The following is a 13,885-nucleotide window of genomic DNA, read 5'->3' as shown; positions in this document are numbered from 1 at the left end:
GCTCCTCTGCCGGTCCCTTTACGATCCTTGCCGAGCTGTGAAGAGAGGCCGGCCGAGGCGTTACCTGCACGTGCTGCTCTGTAGGCAGCAGGCTGCAGTGTGTTGTGGCCAGAAGGGGACAAATACAGAAGTGAGGAACGGAGGAGGAAGATTTGAGTAATACAGTAATGAAGCGGGAAGGAGTTGCAGCAAGATGGGGGGAACAACTGGGAATCACTGGGGGCAAAAGGGCGAGGACGGGCCAACAACCCCGAAAGAAGCGTGGAAAGAGCCATCCGCAAAATGGCGGCCGTGGAGGGGGCCAGACTCGGCGGAGAGCGAAACGGCCCCCGGCCCTTCGCGTTGCGCCGCGCCGCTAACGGGCAGCCGCCCCTGCCCCACGCGCAGCCTCGCCCCCGCCCCACGCGCAGCCTCGCCCCCGCAGCCCGCCACCAGCTCCGCGGCCTTCCGCCCCCGCGCAGGCCCTGCTTCCGCTGCCGCTCGGGTGACCCCCGGGGCCCAGCAGGCGGCGCTGCCCGCCCGCGGGCGGCCCCCGCGCCAGCCGCCAGGGGGCGCCGCCCGCCGGGCTGCGGGCAGCCGGGCGACGGGCGACGGGCGACCGACCCCACCTACGTGACCTGGGGCGCCGCCAGCGCGCATAGGCGTCTCTGGGCGTTTATAAGGCGGGCAGCACGTCCGCGGCCGTGCTGCTAGTTTGGCTCCCCTCCGCCAGGTAACGGGGGTTCATCCCCGGGGGGGGGAGGGGGGCGCGGTGCCCGAGCCCCGCGGCTGTCCCGTCCCGTCCCGGGCTGGGGCCGGCCGGTAACCGGGCATCGTTTGTTCCAGGTCCGCAGCCGCTGCCATGATGAACATGAGCTTCTTCCAGATGCTGAGGGCGAAAAAAGAAGTAAGTTGGTCCGAGGCGTCGGTTGCCCTGGCTGCGGGCGGCAGGTGCCGCCGCGCAGTGCGGCGCGGCGCGGAGCGGCGCCTGGTTCTCCGCCGGTCTTCGCTCCCTCGGTGTCTGCAACTCTCACTTCCACTGTTCCCCGCTCTCCAGCCAGCGTAACTAGTGGTTCAGCTCTCTCCTCCGGTTTTTTTTGTTCTTTTTTTGGTGTCTTGCAGCTTATTCCCCTGGTTGGAGTAGTGGCTTTTGCAGCAGTTGGGGCTCTCTCTGCTTCCATCTATTCCCTGCTCAGCAAGACCGATGTGATGTAAGCAAAACGCATGTTCCTTGGAGTCTTTACTAATTTTCATTTTCAATGGAGGTATTTGACCATCTTTTTTTGTACCCCAAAAAAAAAAAAATCTAAGTGGATGTTCTGGAGAGTGGAAGGAAAGGCTGAGCTATCCACGGAGTTTAAAAGATGAAGAAATGACTTAATTTGGAGCATAGTCCAGCCTATCGCTGACTTTTGCTTGAGTAGGTCATAACTTTTCTTGGCTTTAGGTGTAGTTGACTTTAAATGTTCTCATGAAGAATTTTAAAAAATCAAGTAGGGTGGATGACATTCAGATGTGTTGCAATCATGCTGTTGTGTGTGTATATAAATGGGATTTGATAGTATGAACTTACTATAAATTAAAATTTTAATGGCTTAGCTAATAATTTAGAGCTCAGACCTACACTCATTAAGCTATTGGAAGCTTTTGTATTTACTTAAAGGGAGCTGGAATGGGTGTTTAGTCATCAGGCTAAGAATCCTAGAATCCTATCTTATGAATCTTTACTCAGTTTTGCATTTAACCTCCTTCACTTACAACAACACATATACAACATATACTTAAATGATAATGGTATATTTGCTGCTTTAGAAGCTGCAAATGAAGAAACAAGAATGCCCAAACCTGTAAACTTGTGCTTACTCATGTGAATAGCTCTGCTGACAAGAGACCACTCAAATGTGGAACGAGTGTGCAAGATCAGGCCCTAAAACATAGAACCTGGTTTTCTTTATCTTCTCTTAAAGCATTAACAAGACTGGCAATCCAGAACCTTGGGAAGCTATAGATCCTACCCAGCCTCAGAAGGTAATTTATGTGGATAATATAACCAGTGCAAAGACTGTATATTGTTTCCAGCATAACAAAGGATGTAATGACACCTGAAATGTGTAAGAATTGGCAACATATTAATGGAAAAAAATGTAAGGCTGACTTTTACTTCTATGTAAAAGTGGAAACCATTGCTTTTTTCATTGCTTTTATGTCAAGTATCTTCTTTGCATTATTAATTATAAGAATTCAGCTGTTGTATCATTCTGAGTCCTGAATTTCTAGCTTACCTCTGACTGGCGTTAGCCACTGCAACTTCCATTTACTCAATTCCGTTGATAATGGTGGGCGTTTGGAGTATAGAGGAAATGCTGGTCGCGCTCTCCTGACTCAGGATTTTCAAAATTGACTAAGAATGTCAACTTGAAGGGAAAAAAAATCTCCCTTTGGTAGAGCATCTAGGACAAGCGAAATGATGTTGTTGGGGAATATCAGATTATTATTTATTTGAAATCAAGCATTTTTTTTCAACAAATTAAATGCCATCCTTTCTTTCCTTTTTTCTTTCCTTTTTTGCTTACTTTCAAAAGAAAAATCTAAAATGGTTAGAAGACTCTCTTCACCTATAAGTTGATGTATGATGGGGGGAGTGGAATTTCTAATGTTTTTTTGAGAGCACAGTAAACACGTACTGGTATTTTACTAATTTGTCTTTCATATCTTCCTCTGTATTTCTTCCAGCTATTCACAATCCATCAGAAATGGAAGCCTATAGAAGAGCTGGAAGAGGTCAAAAAGGCTATGAAGTGACAAGTTTCAGTTGCCTCAAAAAGGTACTCTATGAATCTAGTGGAATCATTTCCGCACAGACTTGACTACTGAAATCAGTGTGCGGAAATGCTTCTGCTACATTTTTAGGGTCTCCCTACACTTTTGGACTCTGCATTAGGACTTTCATGTTGCCTTAGAAGTTGCCATACAACATCCACGCAGCCCAAAAATCTATCTCAAATATTCATTCTCAGTAGGCATTTGATGTCAAATGGTGACTATGCAGATGGTAATGAGATGGAGGGAAAAAAAATCACACTCTTTGTAGTACTTTATTTTAACCAAAAATATTAATTTTGTAACTTCATATATTTTTATTAAAACATATTTAGCTTTTTGCAACATTCAGTTTAAATCCAGTATGAGGAGATTATCAACAAGCCCTTTAAAGTGGGATTCCTGGTTTGCTACTACTTTATACCATATTTTAGTGCTGTATACATATTGTATAACTGTATACAGACCAAATAATCATTGTGGCCAAAGGACATCTGTGTATGGCAACATGTGCAGTCATAAAATATTCTTGTATAAGAAAACGTATAATTTCTACATTATCTTTGTCTCAGGTTGTTCATCATATCTAAAGTTCTACTGCTAATACGAAAACTTAGAAATGTGCTTAACCCACTGAGCAGTCCAATATGTTATTTAAGACCACATTTAAGACTGCAGGATTAGAATGTAAAACTTCAGCATGATTAAAACAGAACTATAAATGAAAGAAAATATCTACTGTATTTAAATATTGTTGCTGTTTAAACTTACAAAATGCTGTTATAATTAAACAACTTGCGTTATCCAAAACTTACTACATAACACCAATTTCTTTTCCTTGTACTAAATATTTTACATGCAAGCTTAGATGTACTGCACAGTTATCAACATATTTTTTAAATGCTTCTAGAAGGATGCTGTTAAGGACGTCTGCTTTTACACAGAAAATCAACAGAGATTAGAAATAGGAATGCTGCTATAAAGACACATTTCCTTTCTCACATCTATGTCCTTTTCTAAAGGTCAGCTAGGGAAGGGATGCGATAGGCATACCCCCAACAAATTAATGGGGGACACGTGCTTCCAATTGTAAAACAGCCCTTTTGTGGACGTATTTTCTGAATGTGTTCCCTTGTGAATAGTTTCACGTGAATAGTTTCAGTTTCTGCTACAATGGACACTGAATGTGAATGCCACTTTACTTGCTGGCATGAAGAAAGCAAAACAGCAATGACTTAATTTTTAAAAGTCCACCTAGGTGAGTAGTAGTGAAGTGCTTTAGGTTACTCTGCTGCAGCACAGGCAAACCAGTGACGCGGTCTCACTAACTTGAAGGCAGTCTGGCTTCAGAGGCTTTATGGTTTTTCTCAGGTTACTTCATATTGAGCAATAAAAAAGTTAAAATATTTTTTGTCCTGCATTTTTGTTCAGATGCAGCATAAGTGTTACTTTTTTTTTTCCTTCTTTTTACAAGTAAGGATGACTCAGCAGCATTTAGGTGTAAGGATAAGAGGAATGATTAGACTTCAGAATGTATTCTCGGCTTTCATTTTAAGGAGTGACGTTACAAGATGATTGGTTAGCCTGTAACCACAAAAATTCATTGCTCTCTAGAAGTTTTGAGTTTTTTAATAGGAAAATATTTTTTTAAATATATTCTGTAAGTTATTCTGTATTTCCATATTTACTGGAATGTATTGATCAAAAATGTGCTGTGCTCTGAGTTGATACATGAATTAAATGAGTTTGTCCTTCAGTATATCACTTGTATGGTCTGTGAATACTGTTAGTGTTTTGACATAAGCATCTGTCAACACTAGGAAAATAAGTCTAAGTCAATTTTGCATCATTTTTGTATATAACACTTTTCAGTGATGTCTTCCAGTAGGACATTAAATAGTGTGACTACCATCAGTCACAAGTTAGTGGTTTTCTCATCCTGTCCTGAAGTGTAATAGTAAAGGTAATGGAATGTTTTGCCTTGTAAGGGGAAGGAGAGGAGTAGGATTTTTTTTTTTTTTTTTAATTCCCTTTGGTTAATAATAGATTTGTGGGAAGGTTTCTCACATGTGAGAAGTCAAAAACTTGTTCCACATTATGGAAAGATTATTACCAGGATTTTAAAACAGTTTGAGACAACTTTTTGTGTTCTCAGACTTCCCCTGAGAACATCTGATCTGCACAAATGGATTTATTCTTGTAAAACACACAATAAAACTATGCCAGAGGAATGAATTTACTGATGACCTTCACCCTGAAGGTGATAGGCTGGGTTCAGATCACTGAGTAGTTTGAAATTATGGATTAAAACCCTATACTTGATATGAAAGCCATGAGAAGACGCAAGTTGCAATGGGGATGCATAACAGAGCCCTACCAAAAGCAAACTTGTTGGGGTATGATAATCATCTTCGTGTTTAGGACTTTGCTGGTAGGTCTCCTTTACCCTTTTTAATAGCATGATTATTAAAAAGGAAAAAGCAAATATGGAACAATGTAAAATAAGAAGGAAGCCTATTCCTTGTTCAGTGACTTCACATGAACAAACAGATTTCTGGATCTCCTTTGGAACAATAATCCTCTTGCTGAGTAACCAGAGCACTTTTTATCCATGTTGCTATGTATTCTCCATTATTATTGAAAGTATAATATCAACGTATGGCCATAGAAAATAACAATTCCTATCTTAAAAAAAGTTTACTTAGGCTTCTTTACCACCTTATACCAAAGTATTTACAGATCGTTTTTAAATGTAATTATTCCAATGTGAAACAGATCTAAGATTCAGCTGCAGTTTGCCAACACTTATACAGGAAATAAGCAGCAGTATGAAAAATTAGATGCTGGGCATCCAGTGGCTTAGTCAATTTAATAGCCAATGCTACTACTTGTTGTTAATTAAAGTGTTATTTACAGGACCAGTAGTGAGAAGTTGCTAGTTGCAGCTATTTTTAGAAATTATGTGCCAGCTTGAAGTGATGCCCTGAATAATAGCTGCTTACTGATTTTGGACCAATGTACTTAGCAGCCTGATATCAAGGAATTGTTATTTTCAGAATGGGCTCTGTGGGCTTCCAAGGTGAGGCAGCTGAACGACCAGGACCCTATAAATGGATAGCAATTTCAGTGATGAAAAAGGAAAGGCGGTAACAACGGCATATTACCCAGATGCCAAGATTTTTTTTTTATCAAGGGTAAGCTGTTAAAATATTAACACAAAACCAGGCCTGTATTGATCAGTAGAACTTGTAGCCTCTTTGGGGAGGCTAGTCTGTTCTTTAGTCCTCTGAAAGAAAGATAAGATTGAAAGTCAGCTAAGCAGGGCAGCTGTGGGACTTCCCTATTTCTTACTTTCTTTTATTGGCTGCAGAGGGTAGAGTTTTCTTGTTTTGTTTTGAATCAGCAGCTTCTCTAAGTCACCGTTCTCTGAAGGAAGTAGGCTGTGAAGTCATTCAGTACTGCTAGCAGATTATGCAGGGTGCTCTTTTTGCCAGTTGGACAGTTACAGTGTTTGTCACATAGTCTGAAGGGTTTGCTCAGAACTCCGTCTGCCCATTTTTTTCATAATCATTCTGGTTTGTTTAGACTTATCCAGTACAATTTTTTGGATTTAAGTCAAATTTTCCAAGACGTCCTGTTGGAACAGCTCATTTTTACAAGTATGTAAGGTAAGTACAGGTACGCAGAGAAGAATGGCATCCTGCAAGGCCATGACCGTAGCATTAGCAGTATGGTGTGCCCAGCGTGCTCTGATGTGTTCAGCTGCTCAGAGCACAAGAGATGTTGGTCAGCCACATTACACAAACGTGGCAGTGACAATCCAGTAACGCTGCTGAAAAGGCTGGGCCTGCAGCACAGAAGCGTTGTGGCTACGTCCAAATGTCCTGTGGGTGCACACAAGCACACCCTGGGCTCCTGATCCTCAGTTATCTGGATTAAGGACCTTGCTGCAGTGTTGTGTCTCCCTTATAGCCTATGTGCATAAGCTACCTTCCTGAGAAAAACAGCACACAGGAGGTGACAGAACAGAGGTGTCTCCCCCAGGTACAGACTTGGGATGCAGCTGGGACACACAGCTGGATCCTAGAGATCAGAAACACTCGTAGTTCTGTTGGGTTGGAGCCTGCCACATCAGTGACTGCTGAAAGAGTGTGGAGAGGGGTTCTGTTAGTAATGCTAATTGTATATCTTGGTCCTGTTATACTTAAATCTATAGAAACAGGCACAGGCTGTGGATGGTATTTTAGTTTGTTGTAAAGTCCTCTAGCTCACTTCTGAGTTAAGGTGTTGAATGGGGCACCAAGGTAGCAACACAGTTCTAAAAGGTAGTCAAGCCAGCCAAATGGGATTTAACCGGAGACTACATGTCAACATGCATTATCTATCACATCTCTTGTTTGGCTTTAAAAATCTATGGAGTTTCATGTGCCTACGTCTTTGTAAAGAGAAGGAAATAACCTTTGCTTTCACTTTTGCAAATAAATTGTTTAATGCGGGAGTTTCCTGAAACCTAATAATTCTTTACATATTGGATACCCTATCTATACTGAATAATAAAATTATTTTTCTGTAAAAATATTTAGTAGAAGAAAATATTCTAAACTACTTTGGTTTATTACATTATATCAAAATACATCTCTAAATGACCATCGTATAGGGAATGTGTCTAAAAAGGGTGCCTTCAGTATTGAGCAATTTTTAGCTGTGCTAATCTCATTTTATGTGAGAATGACACAATTCATTTCAGTGAAAGTACTTCTAATTTACCTGATATACCTTCAAGGAAAATAAAGTTACTCAAAGCTAAGCTGAATTTGGAGTTTTTCAGTTTAATAAATGCAAAAAAATCTATACTGAAACCAAACTTTGCTACCATAATTTCTCACTAATTTATTTAATTTACATCATCTCTTTGATAGTTTCTTCAAGTGTAGTTCTTAATAGGCATTTTGCATTTTCCACATAAGCTAGATGATTTTCATGTTAAAATCCTCACTCCCTTGCAGTTAATGGAAGTTTTAATATTGCCTTCAAAAGAAGATGAAATTTAACCCTTAACATTGAAAAATTAAGGACCATATTCTGTTGCTGAATGTAACAGTGCATTATCAAATTCAAGGTAGCAGTTAACCATGGCCCTAACTTTAAGCATAGCATCTTCAAATCCATTGACTTTAGGGGAAGCTTTCAGGAAGCATTACCTTCTTTTGTTGTCATGTCTTTTGGCCACTTTTTGGCCGCTTTTGCAAGCGGTAGGTTTTCACCTGGTCTGTGCTTCAACAGGTAAAGACTTCCTTCCCCAGCCTTCTATATAATGGAAGAAAAAGTTAGAAACAGTTTTTTAGAGATATCTTATATAAATCTTGCATCCCAAAAACCATTACAAATACATATTTTTGAAGGGCTCTGTGGCTCTTTTTGAGATAACATAGTAATCAGTAAATGGCTGTGAATAAACTGAATAAACTTTTTCACTGTTAGCCTCTGAACAGAGTATAACATCTGCTTGATTAGCTGAAGAATATATTATGGGTACAGTCATACATATTTTATATTTGTTTTTGTACAGAATGTTATATTTGCAATTAATACATTTTAAAATAAGTGTTCATAGAAAACAGCTGTTTTTCTGAAGAACAGATTTAACATGTAATGCCTTTGTATTTAGCGACTATCCTTCTTGGTTCTAATTTGGCAGCCATTATTCATTTAAGTAGTCCTTTAATAATGAATTGACACTATCATGGGTAGATTGATCTCTGCACATTTCAGTGTAATCTGCATGTAACTCTTAAATTTAAATTAAGCCCTCAAGGAGGGTTAAAAGTATCTCGGCTTGTGGAAGCAGCACAGAGAATCAAAAGTGAAAAGCAGAGAGGTCTGATTCGGCATAGTCTTAAAGTGCTGAAAATGGTGAAAGGCTTATCAGCTCCTGATGGCAACGTACATCAATTTCACAAGTAGGAGGGTTTTTTCGGAGACGTTCCACGCTTACCAGTCCTTGCATGTGAGCTGTACACTCACAATATCTTAGTGCTTCCAGTCTTAGTGGAGGCTTTCCTAGTAAGAAAAAAAAATCATTTTTAAAGCTCAAGAACAGCCAATCAACTTTTTTCTTCCCCTAGTCTCAGGAGGGTTGTAGATATTTTTGGATCAAGTGAAATTACATTTATTCTTTCTTAATTGCTATGAAAAAAAAAAAATATATATATATATATATATATATATATATATATATCTCAGAGGGGGAAAAAGTAGATTCAGGTCTGCATTTTGCTTTTTTTCCTAAACTCCTGACCAATATCTATTGTGGGTTGTCTGATACACAATCCTACAGCCCATTCAGATATGATTCATTGACATAGACTAAAGATTGGGACCTGGTCCAGCTCCAACCACAAGATTTGTAAAGGACCTTGAACTTTTCCCTCAAAGGAAGGAGAGATGAGTTCTTCAGTTTGAAACACATTATTCTACATAATTGGAAGGGCTAGTAAGCCTGAGTTTATTCATCGCAATAACAAATTCTATTTTTTATAATTTTTTATAACTGCGTGTTTTAATACATTGCAAGAGGTTAGGTTCTGATTTTTACAAAAAAGTCATACACAGAGGAAAAACAACAGATTGAACAATTACTTTCTAGGTGCCCCAAGAACAATTACTGTATCTTCCCCCAAGAGCTGTTCAGTTTAACATAAATCTATTAAGCAGTATACAAATTAAATCTTTACCCTTTTAACTCTGATGTTTGTAGAAACAAAGTAATAATTTCCGGAATTTTATGAGCTAGATTTTATGAGAACAATAAGAATTCCATGTCCTGTGTGCTGCAAACCCATGACTTTTTATTCCGTGTACAATTTAGAGGCTGTTGAAATAAATTGCGTTCTGTTTCTTCCTTCTCTGCCTCCTACTCCATTCTGTTCCTGGTTTTTTTAGACAATCGCCATTTTCACACACCCTCGCTAGTACTTTTCCATGGAATTATCACCTCCAACTTTCATATTAATTACAAGTTTAATTAAAATGCTCACTAGCTTGTCTGAATATCAAACATGAATTAAAAACATCACTATTAGAAATGCACCAGACTCTACGATCATGCATTTTTCACTGCAGGTGGCTGATCATTTAATATAGTTATCTGTAAATAGTCTTCTGGAAGAATGGAAGGTTGCTTTCTGCAGTATACATATGAACTGAAATGATAATTATGTTCCCCAAAAATGTAATTTTTATAAAAGTTATATGAAGCTTTATAAAAGTTATATGAAGCTATAACTAACTTAACTCCATTTTCAGAAAGTAAAGTGAAACCTGTAAATCAAAGACCTAGTAACATTATATTCTCTTTATCATGCTTAGCTTTATTTCATTTACTAATCTTTGTTATTATGGTAGTACTTTAAAACATTAACCCCGACTGGGCCACGATTGTACTGGTCACTGTACAAAAAGAAAAGTACCCTGACTCTGAAAAGCTTACAATTTTTACAAGCAGCTCAAAGAAAGAGTGGCAGAAAAACGGAAGCACAGAGTTTGGATATAACATCAACAGAAGATAGGAGGGAAAGTCGGAAATGGCACAGATCTTCCAATTTAAATCACTGTCCTTAACAGCATTAACTTGCTTTGCTACCTCTCAACATAAAATGATAACACAGGAAAAGACTATATCAGAAGAAAATACGATCTTCGCAAGATCATGTCGTAAGAATGCCTGATTTGTTCTTCTGAGTACCAGTGCCTGGGTGCTGCCGCTGTCGTGTCGGATTTGGAACAAATCTCTTCAGAGGCCTTTAAATGTCCCCTTCTGCGTTTTCTTTACTCTTCTCAAAAGAGAAGTTCAGCACTGGTATAAGAACGTGCAATTCCACTGATTTCTTGCATATGTTACTGAAAGATTAGGCCACATCTCTGGCTCATTCAGCAGGCTTGAACTATTAAAAATAATATACCACTGATCCATAATGCACCTGTCAGTTGCAAGCCTCTGTCTTCCTTCCTGCAGTTCCCCCAGCAGACTTCATCTTCCCCCTTTGCAGACTTCATCTCTGCATCTCTGAAAACAGAACCTTCATTGAGGCAAACCAGCAAAAAACTAAGTACACAATTCTGTTAAAGGAAGATGCTTTTTGGTTTGTGAAAGTATTTAGCATACAGTATTGACCCAAAGAACGTAAGGATTAGTCTGTAAAACACATGCAATTATCACTAGCTTACAGGGGTAATCATATGAGTTACTAGTTTTATTTTACTTTCCTCTCTTCAATATCCAACACTAATTAACAAAGACAGAACTGATCCAACTCATTTGAACTCAAGTCCTTTGACGCTAAAATATATCTAACTACTTTTTATTAGATGTGTGAGGAGGAGAGAGGCTATTTTCTGCTGTACATTCCAGTATCAGGTAGTACATGTTGCTGTAAGAGAGCCCCTTCTTACTGAAGAAACGGAGCTAAAAATTATACACAGACGAGAGTTTCTTCGGCTTTTAATTTCTGCTAAAAATCCCGTGATCCAAATGTAGACTAGGACCATCATAAAAATGCCTGACTTGTGTAAGACTGTGTTCTTCTTTGAAAATATTATCTGAATTTTAAGACCAGTTTGATTCATAATCATTCCATCAGCTAGTTGCTCATGGTCTGGAAACAGGTACAGCTCTAAGAAAAGTCATGGAGTTCTATTAAAGATAAGCAAGTGTTACATGCCATTCCTTGGGTACTTCTATCCGTTTGTCACCACCTAGCTTATCAAAGAATACAAGATTTGCTGGATTCAAAAGCTTGTTGATTTTTTTTCATTTGGTTTTCTTTGCATATGATAGTCCCTGTCAGCATTTCTCTGCCTGCTATCAGCTCCTCCCCCCCCCCCATTTCTCTACAGCAAGATGCTATCTAGCTACTTCATTGGCGCATGTGGTTTCTGTAGTAAATAGTAACTTACAAAGGGGCCTGATGCAATCATTAAAGGAAATTGTTCATCCTGCAGTTGTCATCTGTCTCACTTAGTGCAGCAGCGTTGTTGTCCCTAGCACTAGCTGCAGAAAATAAACAAGAATAATGGGAATGATTTGGTGTTGGACCTTTCCCAAGAAAGCTTTCAGATTAAATAAACATTGCCACACTGCTCAGAGCAGCTTTAATTCATTGTCCAAAGCGCTGGACGAACAGCACATGCCTGCCTTACAGGGAGCACACAACATAGCAAGATCACCTACAAGCTTAACTGAAATGGAAAGTAAAAAACATTAGCGAGGAAGTGGACTCATCCAAGAACTGCAGTTGGACTAAGTAATTATTTGCCTTCCAGGTGCTGATCTGAGTAGAGAACAGGTAGATTGTCTGCAGAAAGCTATCTCCCATCATAAAACAATCATCACTGGAAATTACACCCTTCAAAGAAAGTCCAAAGACCAAATAGCCACAGAGTCCAAAGAACCATTTTCCTACTGGGCCTCACCCAGTTCAAGGATCAGACAGGTCACAGCGCAGGTAACAGCAGCTCCATCAGCCCCATCTGTGCTGCACTTCGGCCTGATACCCACCGGATTTTGGCTTCTAGAGAGAGGTACCTGCTCAAACTTCTCCTAAGTATTACATTTGTTCAAAACAGAATGACTGTTACTTTTAAATATCCTTGTTAGATGTCAGTTCTTGCCAAAGCTGTGAACGAGGATACGATGATACCTTTTTGCAAAACTAAAGGCAGAAGCTTGGTGCTCCCAGGGCTGCGCAGACAACGCAGGGAACCAAGGGCACGTACCCTGTCTTATACCCCACAAATACACCTACAGCAGAGCTCTCTTTCAAGGCAGGTATGCTAACAGACCTGGCCGCGTTTCGTTTACTCTCGCTGGGGCTTCGTCGCACGCGTCCTCCCAGTGCTAGGGCTTTTTTTCTGGCCTCCAAGAAAGCCATGCCAGAAAAACACCCTGAATTAAGATCCTGAACACGAAAGTATGGAGCCTGCTGCAGCAGCACCTCAGGGTGGCTTCCCTGACCCGGAAACCGTTAGCTGCTGAGGCACCAAGCCAGGAAAGCTGGGAATGAAGACGCCCTTTGGGCCAGGCCAGCCTCCCCAGGAAGCCCTTCCCGGCACTCGCTCCCAGGCCGGAGCCACTGCATTTTTGCAGCCTGGGGCCACTGGGGGCAAAGGGGGCCATTTGCGTCTTAAACTTTATTCCAAATAAAGCCAATGTGAGTGAAAAGCAATGATCCTTTATTATAAGTGCTATTGTGAAGGAAACAGTATGCAATTTATCCATCCTTCATAGCTCTTCTTTTCATCTCATCTCCTGTAAGACAGGTGTGCGTTTTGCAGCAAGTATCTGGCCCTGAGGAGAGCCCCAGCCCTGAGGGGAGCCCAGCCCTGAGGGGAGCCCCAGCCCTGAGGGGGCCCCAGCCTTGAGGGGGAGCCCAGCACTGAGGGGAGCCCAGCTCTGAGGGGAGCCTAGATCTGAGGGGAGCCCCAGCCCTGAGGGGCCCAGCCCTGAGGGGAGCCCAGACGTGAGGGGAGCCTAGCTGTGAGGGGGCCCAGCCTTGAGGGGGAGCCCAGCCCTGAGGGGAGCCCCAGATCTGAGGGGGAGCCCAGCCCTGAGGGGAGCCCAGCTCTGAGGGGAGCCCCAGCCCTGAGGGGGCCCCAGCCTTGAGGGGGAGCCCAGCACTGAGGGGAGCCCAGCTCTGAGGGGAGCCTAGATCTGAGGGGAGCCCTAGCCCTGAGGGGGCCCCAGTCCTGAGGGGAGCCCCAGCCCTGAGGGGGCCCAGCCCTGAGGGGAGCCCCAGCCCTGAGGGGAGCCCAGACGTGAGGGGAGCCTAGACGTGAGGGGGCCCAGCCTTGAGGGGGAGCCCAGCCCTGAGGGGAGCCCCAGTCCTGAGGGGAGCCCCAGCCCTGAGGGGAGCCCCAGATCTGAGGGGGAGCCCAGCACTGAGGGGAGCCCAGCTTTGAGGGGGAGCCCAGCACTGAGGGGAGCCTAGATCTGAGGGGAGCCCCAGATCTGAGGGGAGCCCCTGATATGAGGGGGAGCCCAGCCCTGAGGGGAGCCCCAGATCTGAGGGGGAGCCCAGCTCTGAGGGGA

At 41.9% G+C, this 13,885-nt stretch overlaps 1 protein-coding gene across 1 annotated transcript; it reads left to right on the top strand.

Annotated features, from left to right (window-relative positions):
- Window positions 1-548: 548 nt before the first annotated feature.
- Window positions 549-4,560, top strand: C12H15orf48 (chromosome 12 C15orf48 homolog). The gene is made up of 5 exons (XM_068958881.1): window positions 549-712; window positions 826-886; window positions 1,102-1,190; window positions 1,947-2,007; window positions 2,713-4,560. The coding sequence occupies exons 2-5, from the start codon at window positions 842-844 to the stop codon at window positions 2,779-2,781; spliced, it is 264 nt and encodes an 87-aa protein (XP_068814982.1). The 5' UTR covers window positions 549-712; window positions 826-841; the 3' UTR covers window positions 2,782-4,560.
- The last annotated feature ends 9,325 nt before the right edge of the window (window positions 4,561-13,885 follow it).

The sequence above is a fragment of the Struthio camelus genome, chromosome 12, assembly GCF_040807025.1.
Source record: "Struthio camelus isolate bStrCam1 chromosome 12, bStrCam1.hap1, whole genome shotgun sequence".
NCBI classification, from domain to species: domain Eukaryota; kingdom Metazoa; phylum Chordata; class Aves; order Struthioniformes; family Struthionidae; genus Struthio; species Struthio camelus.
The sequence above is the reverse complement of the archived record's forward strand: the minus strand, read 5'-3'. Positions and strand labels throughout refer to the sequence as shown.

Coding starts and splice junctions, on each gene's coding strand:
- C12H15orf48 (XM_068958881.1), top strand. CDS start 842: ATGATGAACATGAGCTTCTTCCAGATGCTGAGGGCGAAAAAAGAA. Junction 1,191..1,946: donor CTCAGCAAGACCGATGTGAT/GTAAGCAAAACG, acceptor CTTCTCTTAAAG/CATTAACAAGACTGGCAATC. Junction 2,008..2,712: donor ATCCTACCCAGCCTCAGAAG/GTAATTTATGTG, acceptor TATTTCTTCCAG/CTATTCACAATCCATCAGAA.